The sequence below is a fragment of the Fundulus heteroclitus genome, chromosome 22, assembly GCF_011125445.2.
Source record: "Fundulus heteroclitus isolate FHET01 chromosome 22, MU-UCD_Fhet_4.1, whole genome shotgun sequence".
Taxonomy (NCBI): Eukaryota; Metazoa; Chordata; class Actinopteri; order Cyprinodontiformes; family Fundulidae; genus Fundulus; species Fundulus heteroclitus.
In genome coordinates this window covers 28,770,372-28,792,640 of record NC_046382.1, presented here as the reverse complement: position 1 = coordinate 28,792,640, position 22,269 = coordinate 28,770,372, and the positions used below count along the sequence as shown (strand labels likewise).

Sequence of the window (22,269 nt, the reverse complement as noted above, 5' to 3'; positions counted from 1 at the left end):
CTTGGCTGGCTCTAGGCCCATGGCTGGATCTGCTCTGATGGAGCTGCTGCCAGCGGAGCCCGTGGTCTCCTGTGCTCTGGGGGCCCTTTCGGGGCTCTGGGGTTCTGGTCTCTCCAGTGTCTGCCTCGGCGCTCTGGGGGGCTGGTCTTTGGCTCCTCACAACCACTACTAAGCATTTCTCTTATGGACAAACCTTACATATACAAGAACACTCTCACAAGCAGGTGCTTGCATCCAGGTGCTTATAGATACAATACAGATAAGCCCTATAGTTAGCTATGGCTGTCACTAAATACACCTTGTATTAAATAATACTGTGTAATTTTCAGTGACGTCATGTCTTCTGGTTGTTTCTACCTGTGATTAATTTTTTTTGTTGCTTTTGTTTTTCTTCCTATCTTTCTTTCTGCAGGTGTAGAAGCAGACTCTGAGGATATTTTCATGCACTCTCTTTTTCCTCTTCTCTATTTTTGTCACCTTTTCTCCCTTTTATCATTTTGCCTCATCTTTCTCCCTTCCTTTCTCCTTTCCTTTTACCTTTCCGTTTCCGTGTCCATTGAATAATAATTTTCGATCAAGTTTTTTGCATTTATGTCAAGCAGAGCACTATAGAGAAAGCAGTAACGCTCCACTTGTGGAAGTAAATCTGTTGGGCTCTCTTTGGCATTAAGAGAATAATTCTTAATGCTACATTGCCAGACAGGATACAAAAAAAAAAAAAAAGATTCAGTAACAACCTTGAAGATTAGAAACTTAATTTCAGCCACTTTAGCATTTGCAATCAATTTTTTAACAGACACTACTGTGGCTGTTAAAATAACACATTACCTCCTATGGATTTCATCTTTAACTCAAAGCTGTTGGGCAAATATGACAGTATTTACTCTGCAGTTTGGAAGCTTTTAGAAAATGCATGCATTCATGCATTCAGGTGGATGTTACTGTGACATTTAGTACCAATATTAAAAAATCTCACCATGGCATCCTTCCTCCTCACCGTGTATGGTGGCAAGATTGAAAACCCGAGGCATCGTTCTGCCTCGTTGTCACAGTATACGTTGTTTTATCGTTTTTGACTCTGACTGTGGCGATAGACAAAATAAAATGTTTTCTTGTCTTTCCGATTTTGGAGAGTGGCTACAGGAAATGGACCAATGTCACAACTCATTAATACCAGAAATACATAAATAGGAATTATGGATGAATGATTAAATATTACCCAACAATATGATTAGCTAAAATAATTTCAAATTGTAAATTCTAAAAGGCTTACATTTATTGTGTATGGACTGCTTGGACTGCAAATAATTGCAGCACCAGTAATTTTATAATTATTTCTTAAAGAGGGATATATTTTCTTACTGAACAAATGTGTTCAAATTAAAGGTGGGATTTTACATTTATATATATATATATATATATATATATATATATATATATATATATATATATATATATATATATATATATATATATAAAATATGCATTTATTTTAAAGCCAATGCTCGTGTGCTGAGTCCTGATCAGTTTCAAATTACTTTCAGCTTAACAACAGCTTCTCTGCAAACAGATTTTCAACCTGAAAATAATTACCCCTTTATGCTAAATGGTGAAATGCAAACAAAAATGTTCACGCATGTTAAAGTTCAGTTATTACCTCTAAATAAACATTTATTTGCTCACAATCAAGTAAGATATCTTCTCATTTAACGCTACATAAGGTTATTTCTCCCAAACATAAAAAAAATCTAATGTGTGTGAATTTGCATGAGTTAATTATGTGATTAATAAGATATGAAACCAACAAGCTCTTTTTTTTTTTTTTGCATTATCTGCTGAACGGATAACTCGGGTCACATTTAGACATTGTTAAGTGGCTTTGAATAGCTGCCCTGAATTCACAGCTCCAAATGACCCGCGATAATCAGGTCATTAAAATCAGCCCATTCTCCACATCTGACACACTTACACTCATGCTTCATCTGAATAACAAATAAGCTCCGGCATGCTTTCTCAAACAGAGAGCGTGGAATCGTAAATAAACGAGGCAAAATTGGCTTTCTCTTTATTTTAAAGTTGACCTTGTCTTCATATTCGAATGAAATTACAAAAAGTGAGCTGCAAAAAGGGGCAAAGGTCCTGTCAGAAGTGCCAGTGCCTGTGTGGAAGTACCCGGTTTTCTTAATTCATCCCTTAGGACCGGATAAGTCTATCAATCTGTTAAATTGGAAAGCCATTAGGTGCCCTGGTTTATGTGTTTCAAGCTGTTAACTAGAGGCTGATTGATTGTTGTTCCTTTGATGGGATATGCTGATCTAATCTCACTGTGTGCACGTTTGCAATAAATTACACAATTCATTTCCCCCATTTAGAGAAAGAGTGGGTAGGGGGGGGGGGTATCACACCTCCAGGCATGCCTACGCTATGCAGGCAAAAGAGCAGGGGACCTATTTTATGGTGCTATTTAGCCAGCAAGCATTCAGCAATCCCAGCTTTCCTTCAAACCCCCCCTCCTCCCCCTCCCCTCGGCCTCAGCCCTTCCAAAAAATCGAAGCATAATCAAGGTGTATGTTTAGAAAATTTATTGTTATAATTTTCCCCCATAATCTCTTCCATTTTCCTGCAGCCGCACTGACATATATCATCATCTAAAAAGAGAAAATGGATAGCAGTTTAAAATTTATCGGTCTTTGATTCTCAATTATACATGTTTATGACTTCATCTGTCTTCAGTGACTCCAACCTTTTCCATTATGGCGGAATATTATTTGTACGGAATCCATTAAATTCACAAGGCAGGGCTGTAATGGCGGGGCTGCAGCGATTTGCAGAGGGAAAAGTTTTGAAAGGCTGGCTTTAGGAAAAGCGCAGCTGTTATGACACAAGAAATTGCTTTATTGATGGTGTGCTCTGCTGCCTGTGCATTTGGCCATTTGTTACCTGGCCCATATCTATATCTCAGGCTGACGCTGATGAGAACTTTTCTGCTACCTTCTCCAGATTACTGACTTGTAATGACACATGCAGGCCGGCTGGGTAAAATGCGACAATCCAGCGAAGAGTTTCTGGCGGTACAGGGGATGGATATTTGGGGCAGGTGGTTGGAGGGATTAGATAAAACTGTGCATAATAGAGAAAAAACGGGTTACATCGGTCTCATGACCGTTCCCATATACACCATACAGAGGTCATCATCTCTGAGAACCAAGAAAGAAAGACAAAGGGTAATAAAGTGCCTGGTAAAAGTATTCACACCCCTTGAAATTTTTCTCAAGTTACAACAGAAGTCAAGTATATTTATTTTTTATTTTTACCACAATTTTATCTGTTAGACCAACAAAAAGCATTGCATCAATGTGAAGACTGAAGAAAATGACTATTTGTGTCAAATTTGTGTTAACAAATACAATTTCTAAAAGGATGCGGTTCATTCATATGAGCATGGTTCTCTGTCCACAAATCTGGCCTTTACGGAAAAAAAGATTGTTGAAAGCACTTCACAGAAAAGTCTCACTTACTGTTTGCAACAAGGCGACACAAAAGATATGTTGAAAAATATATTTCTCAAATGAGACCAAAAAGGACCTTTTAAACCAGCATGCAAAAGACACGGTGTGTGGGGGAAAAAGCCACACACATACCATGTAAACAACACTCCCTGGATGGAAAGTGTGTGTGTGTGTGTGGGGGGGGGGGGGGGGGGGGGCATCATGATGTGGGGCATGATTTGGTTCAGCAGCATAGATAATGGGAAGATAGATGGCGCTAAATACAGTGCAGTCCAACAGGAAAGCACTAGAAGCATTAAAAGGCATGAAACTAAAACACTGGAACTTTCCTACAGAGCTAAAACTGAAAGCATATTCATATGGGAGGATGACCCAGTTCAAGTCCAGACCTGAATCCAAACGCGTTTAAAGAATTGAATATTTATGTTTACAGAGGCTCTCCATCCAGAATGAGCTCCAGTTATCTTGCAGAGTTTTGGGTCAAAAATGTCAGTCTCCAGCTATGCGGCGCAGACAACAACCCAAAAGCTTTACGGCTGCAATTGCTTCTACTTCTACTGACTACTAACCAAAGATAGCCGAGTACAAATGCACTCCAAACCTTTCACATATTTATTCCAGAAAAGTTTCAAAAACTTGTATCATTCTGCTTCCACTTCACGATCGTCCACTAGTTTATGTTGGTCTGTTGCATGGAATTTCAATAAGATGCATGCAGTTCATGGTTATATTTTACATAGCAAAATGGGGAAAAGATCACGGGGCAATAAAACTGTTTTAAGCCACCCAAAGTTATAGATTTAACAGGAGAAAGGTAGTTGAAAGTGAGAAAACCGATAATGTACTAGAATTTTTAAGCAGAGCAATCATCTTCCTTTTAAATCCGTGCTGTTTTCTGTTTCCACGGAAAGCAACTTGTGTTAGGCTCAGCCGAATGACGTCGAGCTTCTTTCGACTGGCTCGTGCAAAGGGCCGAGTAAAAGTTAATCAGGCTGTAATTCAAGAGCCACACGGGCCGCTTACAATCAATGCCTGCACAATCCCAATTAAAGCTTGCCGGGTCAGTGGACAGCCACTAACTCCTTTAAATGCAATGCTTAAATCTAAGCAATCTCCGTGTGGCCTTCATTGGTTCAATGGCTTGTTTCAACCTGAAATCGGGAGTTAAGAGTGCAAGAAGGACACAGAGTGGACCAGTTTCGGTGATAAATGATCTGACGGCAAGAACTGAGCAAACTCTCTTTTAATTTGTTAACCTAAATGAACCGAAATGCTTTATAACATTTAAACGGATATTAGTTATTGGATAACACCAGTTTACTGCATTGCACACTTTCAGTTCATATTATAGAGGTCTGAAAGAACACAATCTTGCAAAATGAACATTAATAATGCAATGATAAGTGCACATGGATATTCTCTGAAGAGTTATAGATTAGGGTTATTCTTCTATTTCGTACAACTAGAGAAGACGTGCAACTAGTGCTGGACGATATAGAAAAAAAAACATATCATAAAATAGACATCATATTAGATTGATATCGATAATTATCAACAAATTCAAAATGTATATTTTAAGTGCCATTTTATGCTGTTGCTTAGCAACCTATTTTTAGATACAGTACTCACAAACAATGAATTCAAACTCAACCCTTTATTTAACAAACTTTTTACCAAAATTACAAGTTTTTAAAAAAGGAAATAGAGCATGTGCTCTCTGAACCCTTTGAAGGGGGCGGAGCTTGGTTCCTGGATATGAGTCTGTGATTGGTTGGGAGGCTGTAGAGACTGTAATATTAACCTACATGGCTAAAATGCATAAGGAAGGAAAACCTTTATTATATTGAACTGTTTTTGACCATTTTTTCTATCATTGATATACGACTATTGACTGGGCCATCCTGACACATGAACATACTATGATCTAAACCAGTACCTGTAGGCTCTAGTCATCTGGATTTAATGTCCTGCATGTTTTGGATATGTCCCTCCTCCAGCACACCTGGTCGAAGTGATTGCACTACCTCCTCGGCATGCCGTGAAGTCTAATTAATCGCACAATTATTTGATTCTGGTGCGTGGCAGCAGGCAAATGCCTAAAACATGCAGGATGCTGAGCCCTGAGGACCAGGGTATGGGACGGTTTATCCGAATCATTCCATCAAATCTCAGGCTGTAGGTTTAGGGTTGTTGAGCTGCTGGCAGCTGAACCTCCAACCAACCTTTCTAGATTTTGTGCTGCAAAAGATTTAGCATGAAGGCTTAAAATATCTCTTTGCTCTCTTCTGACCAGAGCGCCTTCTTCCACACGTGTCTCCTGTGGCTCATCGTGACTTTCTTTCAACACTCTTGCCATTCCTCAATGTAGGTCAGATTTGTGGCATGGACGACTTATGGCTGTCATGTGCACATATTCTTCCACCTGAGCTGTGGATCTCTGCAGCTCCTCCAGTATTGCTATGTGCCTCCTGCCTGTGTCTCAGATGAATACACTCTTTGATCGACATGTCAGATTTAGTAGATGTGTATGCCTTGATAGGTTTGCATTACTTATCTGTTATGCTTATTTTCAGTGGATGGATTAAATGTTGCTCTGGGAGACGTCTTCACAACTTTTTCCCTGACCTGCTCTAATCTGGCGTGCCTTCGTCCTCATCATGTTGTTTGTTCACTAATGCCCTCTAACAAATCTCAGAGACTTTCACAGTTCACACTGAGAACAAACTATGCATGGTTGGACTCCTCTGAAAGCAGGTGATTGTAGAGAAGTTTGTTTATGCATTTCACAGTATACAGGGGGGACGGATGTAAAGGGCACACTGCAATTACTGGATTATTTTACGGTAGGTTTTCAGAAAACCATTTATCCTTTTCTGTTCACATCCCAATAACTCACTTTGTCTTGGTTTATCACATGAAATACCATTAAAATACATTTAAATATAATTTAACGGGACAAAATATGGAAAAGAAAAAGGGGCACAAATACTTATGAGATTTATGGTAACCTCCTTCCCTTTATTTAACAGTTTTGGTATGCATTTTATGTCCTTTTTTTGAGTAATTACTATGTATCAATTTTCATTAAAACTACAGGTTGCCTTGAATAAAACGGGTCCAAGCTCAAGGGCTGGGATAATATGATCATGTAAACGCATATTAATGAAAGCAACATGTACTAATATAATAACAGGAAACAGTGAAAATAACTTTTTTTTACATCTTTTTAACGCCAATCACTATTTTAATGCACAGCCTGGAATAGCCTCTTCTCAAAAATAAGCCAGGTGTATGCTACATAATATTGACAGCAGTTTGTGAAGGTATTAGTTCAGGTTGAGAGTTGCTGAGATGTTCAGTTTTGCTTCATGATGGGCAAAATGTTTTCAGTAGGTAACATGTCTGGACTCCAAGCAACACAGTGCATCACCCAGTCTAGCCTCAGCTCAGAGCTACACTATATCAATATTGATTTTCATTCTTACAGGTACGCTTTCTCTGCTGACTCTTTGTAGTTTTAAATTCCGAAAGAAAAAAAATGTCTCTTGCTTTCAGTCCCTGATATGGATTTTCACATAAATAAGCTCTGCATTAATTGTTTTACTACAATTTGACGAGCAATCCAACTGTTTCAGAAGTTGCATCTTACGTTTAGAAGTGGACATTCACCCATTTTCTATATAATTCTACAATTTCCTACAGCATTTACACAGCTGAACTAAATGAAAGTCAAATAAGTCTAAGTTCTTCTTCAAAAGCTTATGTATTGAGAAACTACTAACATTAAACTGATTTCATTTATGCAGTTTGTGTCATGTATTGGATTATTAGAATAATAATAATTACAACTACAACACAACGCTAACAATGCAAACAAACAGACAAAAAAACTCACTAAATATCCTTAAATCTCCATTTTTATTGAAATTGTTTTTTGTTGTGAAAATCAACTCTATTGATCACCGCTCACGTCTGTCTGTGGTTTCATTGATAAAAACCCATTGAAAAACATGAACAATAGCATGGGGCTGTGAACAAACAGTCTTAATTTACATTTTGATTTTTTATGCCCTGAAAAGTTGCATTCTTGAAAATATGAGGTTTACATCAGCAACCTTATGCTGCATCGGTATTTTTAAGTGAAGTTGGCATCTTATAGGGAAACTTAACTCTCTGATGGATTTTAGAAATAATTACTCATTCTTAGCGTTGGGTGATTATGGTGCATTCTTTGTTGTTACTTATTGTTTTCACTCAAGTAATAGGTCGACATTTTTTCCTCCAAAACTCACAACAAACTCACGGCTTCACTGTCACCACCTCCTAGTCGCCTGTTCTCCCCGACCCGCTTTCTGGCTTTCTCTCCCTGAGGTTTTGCTGTTGTCTTTTATCACAATTCTGACCCGCAGAAAGGAATTCTCACAAGATATCAAAACAAAAATCTATATTTAATATGGGAGCAATTACAAAGCAAAGTTGGCTGCACAGGGCTGTTGTCACCAGAGCGCGTGTTTTTCATCAAATAGGTCATTAGAGGATGATGGATGTAAACCTATAAAGTATCTAAACTGGACCTTTTAACAAACCACGAGCAACACTATCATTTCTCTAATAGAACCTGCTGACCGTGTCATTCCCTGCTGCCATTTGTCATTTTTCCTTGTGAAATAATCAATATCTGGGCGCTTTGAAATAAATAATATAAAGGCCATAGTAACCTACCCGAGGAGCAACAAAAATAGACTTATGGAACATTCAGTGGCTCTAAATGGCGCGTGGGCAAAGGCTACAACATGTTTGTAGTCAATGTATAATAAGAGCTGTGCTTTGGTCGAACAGATTGCAGGATACCAGTTTTTATCCTTCTTTTCCATCAAAGGCTCTCAAGATATAGAGCTTCAGCATGGAGTCCAGTAAGAGTCGAAAAGCATGCTGTTGTTTCTGTTGCTGCATAGTTTGAATTTTCAAATTCTTTGCTTTTATAGACCCCAAACTTTCGACAATTTTTTTGGGGATATTTTTTATGCTTTACAAGAATTATTGACCCCAGTCACATTATTTATTATCACAACACAACAGAAACAAACAAACAAAAAGTTATTACTGAAACGCAACACATTAGTGTGTGTGTGTGTGTGTGTATATATATATATATATATATATATATATATATATATATATATATAGATATAGATAGATAGATAGATAGATAGATAGATAGATAGATAGATAGATAGATAGATAGATAGATAGATAGATAGATAGATAGATAGATAGATAGATAGATAGATAGATAGATAGATAGATAGACAGAGAGACAGAGAGAGAGATTCACATTCAGTTACATGCATTCAGATCACATTATAGTAATAATACTGAGTAGTCAAACTCACTTTATAATGCCAACTGCTTAAGGAAACCCAGGCTTGGCAGAAATCCCTTCACCTGAACAGGCATCTGGTGACGGTGGACTGATAATAATCACATTAAGGCGTTAAGTTGTATAACAGATACAAATATAAATCAATAAAACAAAAATAATACTGTTGCAGGCTGAAGCTTATTAGAGTAACCTGACGTTTTGATACATTTGTTCTATAGAAATGTGCTTGTTTGCACCTCAACTTGACAGGGATGCATAAAACTGCAACGATGGCAAACAGCTGCTGCCGCAGCCACAGGATGTCTCCATTTGAGCAGCTCACCATGAAATTACACCAGTTACTGTATGACTGGATTTGACATTACATGCTTGAATTTATCTGATTCATTCTCCTAAAAACAATCGGGGCATCGCAGTTTTCAATAGGCTAAATAAAAAATAATGAATGATGAAAATGCATGTCTACTCCCTCTTTTTTGAATCTACCAGTGGCGGGGCCATCCTAATATCAACCTGTTTATTATTAGAATATGTTCCTATATGCCTGGCTCAGAGATTTCTTTTTTAAAAACTCAGATTTTAGTTCTTAGTCAAACGGGGACCTGTTTGTGAGATTCCCCACAGTGTCACACCCTGAAAAAACAAGAGTTGCCCGTGAAAAACGTGGCCAGGTGACGCACAGGCTCCCTGCTCTCCACAGAGGGCGCTGTCCCTCCGCTTTTCTCCCTCCACGTCAGCTTCAGCAGCTTCCGAGCAGCGCGGCTGCTGCTTTCTAACAAGTCAATTAATATCAATGAGTGAATATACATGGCGCATTTTACAAAGAGCGCAATCTGAGGGATGAATTAACAAAATCGATTAGGAATTAAAAAAATAAATGACTGCGCGACCAGCAGACATTGTGGAAGTGGCCCTCGCTGGAAATCAATGAATTAGAAATATGAATCTAATCGCCCATTGGTGACGCGCTGTAGAGCTGCAGACCGTTTTTTCTTCTTCTCCACATTATAGGAGCGGCGGAAAATGACGATAAATGAAGGCCCAACGAGCTAACACACGCCACCAAACACATACAGACAGCGTGTGTAGTTTGGATCGAGTAAAGTGAAGCAAATGAACAATTATCCACAAGCAAGGAGAATTTAAATGGATTTATTCAAATTGTTATTAAATTAATATCGCTTCGGAGTCATTATTTATTTGGTGAAATGACAGTGTGGATAGCAGGCCCGTGTGCTGTTGGTGGCTCTAAGATGGTTGTTGACATGAGACCTAACACCCACTCACGGGATTCGCTTTTAGAAATTAATTTGTCTCTGATAGAAAATATTTAATTAAAAGCAATCATAAAATTCAGGACAACTATTTCATAAAAGAATAAATACAGATCTTTTTTATATATATATAATATATTTTTGAAAGTAAATTAATAAAAAAAAGAGAGAACCTTTGGTGACCTCACGCATTTTTCTTCCTTTTTTTGTGGAATGCTCGCTCAATTAGCAGGAAATTAATTACATCAAAATATATCAAACTAGAGCCAAGCATTTTAAGATAATTAAAGCACGCGAGCCTTAATATTGGATGAAATAAAAGCCCGTTGTCATGGGTGATGAAGCCTATATGCGGATCTCAAGTTGTGTTCCTTGTGAGACGGGTCCAAATCCTTCTCTTTGGTGCCGTTCATTTGCCACTAATTGGACTGTATGAGACCAATAACAGAAGAGCGCGCACAGCCTGCAGCCACAGGGCGCACGGAGTGGGGAGAGGAGGGGAGGATGGTCTCTCCCTCTTTTTTTTCCTCCTCCCTCCCCTCACCGTCTCTCCCTTAATCCCATTTGCCATTGTACATGCCCAATCGCCTATACTTTCCGCATTTAACTTGGATGACATTTTTATTTCATCATTAGCATCAGACACCAGACTGACTGACACGCTGGGACGAGAAGGTTTTTTTTTTTACTTCTCTCCCCCCCGTTTTTGACGGAAACGCTCCGGGATGAGACATGCCCATGTTTGTCTTTTTGTGACACGTATCAGCGCTTTATTTCATTATTTCGCTCGCCGAGAGGGAAGTGTGTTTTGACGAAGCTCTCCGGGTGTGAAGTCGAGTTAGAAAAACAGGAACTCCGAGCACCTGGGATATCCACAGTCTGTAAATCGGCGTTTCTTTTCCTCCTTCCCCCCCACCCTCCCCTGGTTTTGATCAAATTTCCTGGACCTCCGCGTTCAGACCGCAGCTGCAGCGATGCCAGAGACGACGCAAGAGACGTGCGCTCCGGCCAAGGATTCCCCTTTCTTCATCAAGAACCTGCTGAACTGTGACAGCAAGCCGTCCAAACCCAAACCGCCGCTTGTTGCCTCCGCTAAGGCGGCCTTAGAGGGGGGATTTTCCCTTTCCCAGGTCGGGGAATTCAACTTTCCACGCTTTGACGTGCCCGCGCAGAGATTCACTCTGCCGGCGCACTACCTGGAGCGCCCATCGGCGTGGTGGTACCCCTACACCCTTAGCTCAGCGGCTCATCTGCACAGAACTGAAGGTAAGCAGGTGCAATACTTATTCGGTCTGCTTTTTATTATAAATTTGACAGAATACTACACCAAACATGTGCTTTGCAACTTAAAACGTATTCATCAAAGATAGATTTCCCCTAAAAAGTGTGCCTTTCTTGCGTCTTCCTGAAAGACTTATCACCTTGTCCCCAACGCGAGGGCCTGCTTTGTTATGGCACGACGTTGGCATAATAGTTGAATAAAGCAACACGCTGTGCATAAAATGAAGCGAGACATGATGAAACCATTGGACGAGGGTGACGATGCGCAGCTTGCTTTTGATTTGTCCCCCGCGCTTATGGCGCACATCTCACCCCCCGAGGCTTCGTCACTGACAGCCTTTTTATACATCCCCGTTTTTTTTTTTTATGATTTATACATGTGGGATCATATCGCGCTGACACAAACGGGTGCGCATTAGACGTTAAAGCAAATTAACTACCCTTCCAAATCCGATTTTAACATTTTCAGTATTTAATAATTTATCAAAGTGTGTTTATTTGCATAGAAAAAAGTTTGATGCCTGCCTTTTTTTCCACCTCCCTGGTACTGTAGTTTCCCTAAACTCTGCTTGAATGAATGTCTGATATCAACAGGCGGCGATAAATGCTGCAAACGCATAAAAAAGCAAATGCCCCTATTTTGACATCTTCCTGTATATGTCCAAATTCCAGCAATCGAGAAAGCCGGAGCCAGAGATTCCTCTCCCACCTCTGGCACGGACAGAGACTCCCCGGACCTGGTGCTCAAATCCGAGCCGGACACAAAAGACGACGACGACGAGGAGGACGATGAGCACAGCAACAACAAGAGCAGCGACGAGATCGTCCTGGAGGAGAGCGACGCGGAGGAGGCCAAGAAGGACGAGCTGGAGGAGTGGAAGAAGCGCGACGAAGACAAGAAGCCGTGCCGCAAGAAGAAGACGCGCACGGTTTTCTCCCGGAGCCAGGTGTTCCAGCTGGAGTCCACCTTCGACATGAAGCGCTACCTGAGCAGCTCGGAGCGGGCCGGCCTGGCCGCCTCCCTGCACCTGACGGAAACCCAGGTGAAGATCTGGTTTCAGAACCGGAGGAACAAGTGGAAGCGGCAGCTGGCCGCCGAGCTGGAGGCGGCCAACCTGAGCCACGCCGCGGCGCAGAGGATAGTCCGGGTGCCCATCCTCTACCACGAGAACTCGGCCTCGGAGGGCGCGGGGGGCGCGGCGGCCAGCGTGCCCGTGAGCCAGCCGCTGCTCACCTTCCCGCACCCGGGGGTCTACTACTCCCACCCCATCGTGACATCCGTGCCGCTGCTCAGACCGGTTTGAAAGGCGCCGCAGAGTTTTGATGTCACAGCGTATCGTGAAATAATAAAAGACAATATTTTTTTATACAAAGTCAGACACTGAGAAAAGGCTAAGAAGAGACTGTCGCTGTCAGGCAAACATGGACTTATTTTGTCAAAAATAATTAATCGTGTCATTTCCCATAAGGGTCCGGATAATTCTTATTCCTTATTCTTATTGACATCTCAGGAGTCTGCCCACTGCATGATGAGTGCATTTTTATTTTACTTCTTTTTACAACCTGACTGTTGCTGGGCACGCCAGATCTGTGCGATGAAATAAATAAATAAACGAATGATTTAAAAAAGACGAAAAAAAAGAAACATGAAAAAAAAACTTGTTTACATAAAAGTGGCGAACTACTTATCATCTGATTTTTATTTTCTTCTCCAGAGCTAATGCTGTCAGGTGAATTAATTCACTAAACGTGATACAAGTGTTTTATTTGTTTTTTTCTTTTTTAATTATTATAATTATTATTATATTTATTTTCTAAGCGCTTGACGGGGGACAATCAAGACACTCTAGCTGTAAAAACCCACGTAGCTCTCTGTTTTTCATTATTACCTTCGGACGCTCCTTCCTCACAGACAGATCTCTTAAGCACAAGACTCCAAAGACAGTTTGTGTTTTTTTTGGAAAAGAAAGATGGAAAATAAAGAGGGAGAAAAAAAAATCACTGGTGTAAAAAAATGTAAATGTATATATTTAATGAGGCGCGGGAAAAGGAAATTCCCCACGCTTCCCATTTGTACAGCAAAAAACAAAACAAACAAAAAAATAATAAAAATAAAACAACAACGTTTTGATATTGTATTGCTGGATCATGTTGTGAAATAAATCGAAAATATTCCTTATACGTTTTATTTTCATTCCCTTGTTTTTGCCTTTTTCAGATATTTTGTGTTCCCACTATGGTTTAAATATTTAATACCATGTATATATAATTAAAGCTTTAAAGCAGGACCTCATCCACGCCCTCTTTGTGCAACAGCAGGTGGCTTTTCTGCCATCATCCAAGGGTTCCGCACTTTAAAGCGTTATTTTACATAAAGAGCGGCTCGGTCAATTACGTGCGTAATTGGCACCATCTTTCCAAAATTACGGGTAATGTATTCAGAAGAGGAAACCATGAACCGGTGTTTTTTAACGTTTGCCTATGTCATGTCAATGTGAAGCCATCGGTTTCCAGTTGTTTTTGCTTTACTTGGCTATTCATTCGTTTTATTTTCTTTTAGATTTTCGGCACCAAAGAGCCTAAATTTTGGCGAAATTATTGGTTTCGTGGACTTTTCTTTTAACAATACGTGTGAATAAATATCCAATAGTAATACTAGCAATAGTTAACAATTAAAGCTCGCATTACTGTAGCCCAAATTACAGGCCCATATCAAACATGAGCAAAAGAAGATGTAAATTTTCAAATTAGAGATGAATTATTTAACAGGTACTTTGTCTCACAAGGTTCTACAGGTGTCACGTTCTCCAGAAGACTATGTCATACCAGGAACATGCATCATGAAGGCGATCATATGTTTTAAACCCAAAACACCTACAAAAAAGTGCATTTTGTTAAGTTAGTATATTTTTGAACACTTTAAACGTGCAGCGCAATGAACACAATTTTTTTCTTTTTTTTTTTTTAGCTCGGTTTAAGGTAGTTTTAGTCACACTAATACATTGTATTTAAGGGTACAGAAGACAGCAAGGGGGACATTTTGACAAAGGTCCTCTTCTACAGTATCATATATATATATATATATATATATATATATATATATATATATATATATATATATAAGACATCGAGACACCTTTTGCGTTTTGTTTAATTTATCTTTATCTGTTTTTGTTTTTTCAAGTTGCACATTTTATATCGATAGGAAGAAGAAAAAAACACGGAACTTAGACCAGGAAGCTTGAAGAGAGGAGCTTACCAGTGAAGAGACGATCACATGACGGTGATATTTAAATAGTGGTGTGCATAATGTACTTCCTTATTTATTATTGTTGAAGCATTTAAGCAGCTCTCTGCCGTTTAATTAAAACTTCAGCACTCGAACAGCTCACCCTGTGTTGGCAGGGTGTCCTATACACTCCAACTACACACACTTATAAATATAAGGTATAAAAGTATTTACTGTATTATATATATATATATATATATATATATATATATATATATATATATATATATATATATATATATATATATATATATATATATATATATATATAGGTCTTAACACCCCTTTGAGACATCATTTTCATTATTGGAAATTAATCAGTCAACATAAACTCTCGTATGATGACCTCATCAAGAGACAAAGGGTTCATTCAAATATCATCAAATCACCCCAGTATATTGACGCGCACCTTACCGTGAACACTCAACACGGCCCCATTACTGCAAATTAATAGATTAGTATGGTATTATTCCTCTGGCACGTATCGATCTGTGAATGTCTGCAGCACGCTGCGTCAAGTAAAGAGCCGCAGCGTTCTCACGCGGCTTCGGCCCGGCTCATGACCTTGATTTGCGCGCATAAATTGAAAAAAAAAAAAAAAAAAATTACCACTCGATAATTTCCATTTGTGCGACATCTTTATGTAAAGGACTGGAGGGGGGAGCGGGGCCAAAACAAAATCAGATTAAACGCATTTGCGCGAACAGGGACAAACTGACATGACTTGTATTGCATTAAAATGGAGATCTGAATGGGTAATGTTCAGCATTATGTAGTTTATTGCACAATGCCCACCTGTTCTCTACACTGGTGACTGTTACGTACAGAAATTCAAGCGTCCATGTCTAGAATTCTGTCACAGCAAAACCACAAAGCAGGGGTGCATCAAAAAGGTTCTCAAAGGGGTGACCACATGTGCCATTCATGTTCTTGGTGTGGCACTACAAGCAACCCCCCCCCCCCCCCCCAAAAAAAAAAAAAAACAAAAACAAAAAAAACCCCAGATAATTTCACAAGTTTAATTTAATAATCTCTTGTCATGCTGCTGATAATAATTTTTAGGGCGAGTGAAGTGGATGACTGCCTGAAAAAAATCGCATCAAACAAAATTTATTGTTTAAATATGATCACAACGTTTATGGTTTACATGAGCTTGCAGCACATGCAACTCAAGCGTTTAGAATGCATTGATCTTATAGATTTCATATGTGAATCATCTGTAATTTATGGTTTTTACATGTGTATCACACATGATTTAAAGCTTTCGCATGGGCATCAATTCAACTTTATAGGTTTCACATTGGCATCAAGTGAAGTTTAGGGTTTAACATGGGCGTCTTATAAAGTTTGCGGGTTTTATATAGAGTTTATAGGTTTCACATGGTCACCACGTGTGTTTATAGGTTTGCCATGGGCATCGCATGCATGCCATTTATGGGTACATCCTTTCATCACATGGGTTTGGCAGGCAAACATACATGTTTTCATACCTTATACCGTCAAAACGTTCCAAAACCACGTTTGCCATTTGCAAAAGACGTGTTCCCTCCATCTAACACACAATTCTAATGTGATGTTTCACATGGTTATCACAGTCATGTATGAGCTTATGAGATTTACCAATGTGAAATGGTGTCTTTTTTTCTAATAGGGTGTAACTGCACAAGCCCGATGCAATAATGACTAAGCGTCATACCGATGTGTTTTGAAGTTTTATTTTCTCATTGTCACTCCGTTTTTCATTCAACGCGGTTATGCTCTAAACTCTAAAAATGGAGGACATTTGGGCTCAGTCTGGGATCCAAAGACTCCAAAAGCAATGCCACATACACAGCACAACAATTAACTAAACAATGCACCTCATGGACCACATCCAGGATAGGTGGGGTTTTTCTTTGGCTGCATATCACATGTCTGTCTATAAGAGATAAAAGATCCTGATATAGCTGTGCATGCATTAAAGTGAACTTTGGTCATATGAGGCAAATAAATCTTACAAGTACATAATGACAGATGTAATGTGTGAATTTGAAATCACTGTATAGAATGGTTACTGATATGATTAATAAAAAATGTAATTTATGACATTTTATGAATTATTTCACAACTGTGGAAAAGAATAGAAATCGTCTCTTTAGACAGTCACATGCGGTGTGGCCAGGAGTGACTGGTTGGCATTTGAAACGGACAAGCTATTCTCTTAGGTTAATTGATTCATATTATTTAAATAAAGCTGGTTCACAACTAAGGCCATCTTAAAACAAGAAAAAAAAAACAGCTTGAGTTCAGTTTGTTTTGTTTATAATGAAAGTTTATCTAGCTAAGGCAGGTCACGGAGTCAGACTTTGCAGCAATCCCTCCTACTGAGCATGCACATGGCGACAGTGGACGTTTGATTTCAACAAGTTATTAAATACAGTGTGTCAATAACCACGCTGGGAATCATAAATTGGATAAATAAATAAATGCTGCAGTTCCTTTAAGCTTTTCCTGTCCAGGCTTAAACCCATATTGACATTTTTAAAAATACGTTTTAATATGAATTAAAAAGTTGGTTTGGCTGCATGACTGCAACCAATCATTCAGGTTTCAAGAACTTTATCATTCAACATGCTTAGACGTCGCCTCTGGTGAAATCAACCAACTTGATTGGGAAATAAAATAAATCCTTAACACTCTACAATGACGTGTAGACTATCACGTTACAGATAAATCCCAATCAGTGATCACCGGGCGTAAAAGTGGTGACGCCCTCACCATGGGCTCCTGCGTCAAATCTCCTGCGTTTGAGGAGGAAATCTTGTTTTTCTACCGATGCCATTTGCTTTCCTGATTGAACGCGGGCATCAGATTTTCATCAAAGTTCTATTAAGTGAAACATAGGTTGCAGAGCAGCGTCTGATTGGAACAGTTTAAATTTTAATTGTGTTTTTAATTTGACATATAGTTGCTGTGAGGAATGACACCAAAACGCCGAGGGGGCGGTCGATTTTCTTAATTTCTCCCCGAGGAATTGATGAGTCTATCAGGGCAGTAGATTGGAAAGCCATTAAAACTCAATGGTTGGGTTGTTAATTGGAACTTGATGGATAGGAGCCCTTGGATAGGCTGCGGCTGATCCAATCTTCCTGACTTTGTGTTTTCCAATAAATTACCCAGTTCATTTCCACACTCAGATTACATAAATTGTACACCTTCAGGGCTCGGCTGCTCTGCTTGCATTTACAACTCTCTCCTCCTCTCTCTTTCATTCACAGGCACACGCACGCACGAAAGGCGCACACAGAGGGGAAAAAAAAGGGAGCAGGCACCACTTTCTTGAATGAAAATCGAAACATAATCAACGTTTATACTTAGAAAATTTATTGATATCATTTTCTCTGGTAATTTCCTTATTCTAGACTTGGACACGCCATATATCATAATACACACGTGTAAAGGCTCTTTGTTTAATATTTATCGGAGCTTGATTCTCAGATCAAAGCGCCTCATAACTTCATCTGTCTTTCTCAGAGCTCTCCCTCCTGCTAAAGATCTTGTTCAGTTATTGCGGTAGGCCGGCCGTACACCACCTATCATTGTGATAGAGCGCGAACTTAAGGCGCGCTCCTTGCCGCTCGGGCCCTCAAACGCGCAGACACGCAGGGAGGGGATGATTGTTGCCATAATACCAGAGCAAACCACATTTCGCCCCTTTTCCCACCACTGGCCTGTAAGCGCCCGATTTCCCCATCAGGACGGCATGCGTAATTTATTCTCTTTTAACACAACAGCAGCGTGCTGCGTCCACTTTCACCAACACTTTGTTAAAGTCGTCTGAAAATGGGAGGCGCGGCTATACACGGACATTGGTCTTTCTATGTAAAGAGCGACATATATATGAAAAAGAACCATTTAAGTGTCACTGCAGATTTTACGCCTAATATGTTTCTACCATAAATCCGGCATCCTCCTAGACTGCCCTCATATAATCCCCCCCTCCCCCCCCCGCGCATTTCAGCAGGACCGCTCAGCAGCTGCTGGCATCGCTGCCACTTCAGAATATTTACGCACGGCTCCAGATGCCTCTCTCTCTCTCCGACGAGCGCAGGATCTGATGTCAGCATCAGCGGCGTCACCTCAACTGCATAATTAACCCAGCTTCTTTTCTCTTTTTTTTTTCCCTTCCAGGCTGTCCAAACAACAACGTGCCGGTTGTGTTAGAAGGTCACTGCCACGCAGAGTCGGCACAAGGTGGGGACCAAAGCGGATCTTTAGTTGGCAGCTATTGGTGTTTTTTTGGGGTGGATACGAGCAACAATGTGGCTCACTGCCCAGGGCGCAGTTCTACAAAGACGGCATGAGGGATCAGGACAAAAACAATATTTGTCATTTCAGGCCAAAATATTCTGTTGCTCATTTGAGTGTCTACTGTACGGAGCGCTTCACTCTTTATAGTGCATGGTGTGAAAAATGGCTGATTACTGTTCGGTGACCAAACTAAAAGACTGTTTGACTTTCTATTTTGTAATGCTATGTTGCTCATTTGGACTGCTTTAATCAATGTTGAAACCACCAACAGACATCTAGACTGAAACTGTGTGTATTTAACTTGAAAGATTAAGCTTTCTTAAACGTGCAAATAGATTTTTATACATAGTCTAAATGCAGACATGTTTTAGTTGGGATTGACAAGTAACAAAAGTAGCATGTGCTGGGCTCACACTCAGAACTGATCAATTACAAACACTGTCTTAATCAACTGAGCTACACAACTACAGCATTGTTAAGATGTAATAAATGATAATACATTATTTTGCATTAAAAATATTCTGTAGCAATACTTAATCTAACTATGAGGACAACTTGGAGGGTTGACTGCAGAGGCAGAGGACATGCTGTTGAATGAGAGGATAGTATTCTTATGTTGGAAGTTGTGGTTCTTGCTTAATCACAGATATTTTGTTTTATGAAATCAAAATCAGCTTTGTCTTAAGTGTTCGTTGACACTTAGATAAAAACACATGTTTCTCATCAGCACAAAATCAATGTGTAAAAATGCTGCAGCAGTTTTTAATACTGGGAATAAGGTTCCCTAGGGTGCATTTTCACTGAAGCAGGGTCAGATACAATTAATAATTCTCATCTTCAGATTGAGTGCTAAATTTAAGGGTTAAATTCACTGGACTGCATTTGATCATCTTTTGTTCAAAATAGAAAACACTCAACCATAAACTGCACGGGACAGACATATTTATTAAACAGTTTCTGAGTTCTGCTTGCACAGTAAAACAAAAAAAAGAGTGTATTCATCGCTTTTGTGGCATCATGGCCAACTTGAGGCCAAATAACGAGCCTCATCAAGGGCAAAAACAGCCCATGTAAATATATCTTCATAATTGCCACTATTGTTCCAAAGTTTATTGAATTATCATAACAAGATGGAAGTTAGTTGAGTTTTGGTCTGCGGTCTCTGGATTTCTGGTGTAATTTATAGATCTTATAATTAGTTTTGAACCGATACCGATACCAGTATCGGACGGGGCTCCGATCCAGCACTAAAATGGTGGTATCGGTATCGGCAAGTACCAACAAATAGGCACCGATACCATTTTGATGTTTGTATGTCACTTGAACACAGCCTTCTCTCTCCCGACTAGTATTATAAATGTTATATAAGTTCATGAAAGTTGCACTATTTTGGCATTTGAGAGCCAAAACTCAGGGTTTAAAAGAGATTATTCAATTATTAATGTAATTTTACTGTCTTACTGTTGCACTACTATTATACGTGTTATGATTTCACAAATGTTGCACTATTTTGGCATTTGAGAGCCAAAACTCAGGGTTTAAAAGAGATTATTCAATTATTAATGTAATTTTACTGTCTTACTGTTGCACTACTATTATACGTGTTATGATTTCACAAATGTTGCACTATTTTGGCCATTGAGAGCCAAAAGTTTATTCAACTATTGTCACCCATTCCAGATAGGCAATAAAAAGTTCTACTACCCTAAGTAGTATGCAGTTCTTCATACATACACACACACATCATTTTCAAACAGATGATATCGGTATCGGCCAATACTGCACAGCCAGTTATCGGGTATCGTATCGGGGGCCAAAAAATGGCATCGCCGCAACACTACTTATAATACTTATGACTATTTAATTGATTGTGTGAAATATGTAAATGAGTTTATAGAGCCAAAATAGTTTTGGCTTACATGAGGACAAAATTATGAGATGAAACATCTCTGTCTGAATCTGAGGAATGTACAGAAGTAATGTTGACTTATAACAAAAATGGTCCAGGTCCAGGGTCTCCTCCAGCGTATTGTAAGTCTGGCCGGCCGCCAGGCTAGGCATCGTCTGTTTATTTTTGAATGCGTTGATGTTCGAGAGCGACATAAGAGGGTGAGTAAAGTTCCAGGAGAAAATCTCCCGGTCTAAATTGCTAATACACTAGCTGTTATTAGCTCGACGCACTGCACATACACGTTGCGCCCCTCCTTCAAGCCGCATGACGCATCCCCCACCCCTGATCCACCGTAGCGCACGCACTTCCCAGAGCCAACAACAACGACACCTACCGCCAGGATTAGCTCATTTTCTGGGGGAAACCCTGGGGTCTATGTGTAGCTTCGATTTGCTCACTGGGTAACTCACTGGTGTTTACAGGCATCAGCAGACGGCAGCCATGTTTCCATCCAATTCTCATGCAAGTTTTGAGCAAACTTTTAAATTGTTGCACAAAAAGAAAATGTAAATCAGGCATGTTTCCATCTACTGGTTTGTAGCGAATTAACCAGGCGATGCTAAGCATAAAGTTGTCATAACTTGACGTAGGGCTGGGCGATATGGACCAAAAATAATATATTGACATTTTTAGTATTAATGCCGATATACGATATTTATGTCGATATGTTTTTCTTTTGAAAAGGTAATTATAAAAAGGTATCTCTGAATCAAGGTTTTCTCCCAAAGGTCTCATAGGCACACTTTTAGCAAACTGTGAATAATTGCTAAATATCTGTTGTTACTTCCAGACATGCTTTTTAGCATCATGGGAACATCCGGGAAGACGCCGGCAGCAGAAACAGCTGTGAGGTAAACGTTCACTACATCATGAACTTATTCGACAAATGTGTTTCCATCCCCTCTTTAGCACATTTACTCTTTTCTTGAAAAAATACAAAACTTGTTTTGCAAAATGTAGTAAGTTGATAAAAATTTTGACATTTCCATCAACCTTGTCTAATGAGATACTTCAAAATGCACATAAAAAATGTTGATGGAAACATGACTTATTTATGTTATTTACCAGATTTATTTTCAGATAAAATGTGACTCAAGCACAGAGAAAAACTATTATTAATAATGACATTAAATGACGACTTCAAAATAACAATAAAAACCTGTGTGAGAAAAACTACATATGGCAGTTTAAAAAAATAAATCTAAATATAATGAGAGTTGAAATCATTTTACATTTAAATTTTAGTGCCAATTCAAAGTTATGGTCATCCTGGATAAAAAAAATAAATAAAA

General features: G+C 39.3%; 1 protein-coding gene across 1 annotated transcript; it reads left to right on the top strand.

Annotated features, from left to right (window-relative positions):
* Window positions 1–10,667: 10,667 nt before the first annotated feature.
* On the top strand, window positions 10,668–13,628 carry hmx3a (H6 family homeobox 3a). The gene is made up of 2 exons (XM_012863966.3): window positions 10,668–11,432; window positions 12,120–13,628. The coding sequence occupies exons 1-2, from the start codon at window positions 11,141–11,143 to the stop codon at window positions 12,749–12,751; spliced, it is 924 nt and encodes a 307-aa protein (XP_012719420.1). The 5' UTR covers window positions 10,668–11,140; the 3' UTR covers window positions 12,752–13,628.
* Window positions 13,629–22,269: the final 8,641 nt, after the last annotated feature.

Excerpts from the sequence above, each read along its gene's own strand:
- hmx3a (XM_012863966.3), top strand. The coding sequence starts at position 11,141 with ATGCCAGAGACGACGCAAGAGACGTGCGCTCCGGCCAAGGATTCCCCT. Across the intron at positions 11,433-12,119 it reads TCATCTGCACAGAACTGAAG|CAATCGAGAAAGCCGGAGCC; the intron begins GTAAGCAGGTGC and ends TCCAAATTCCAG.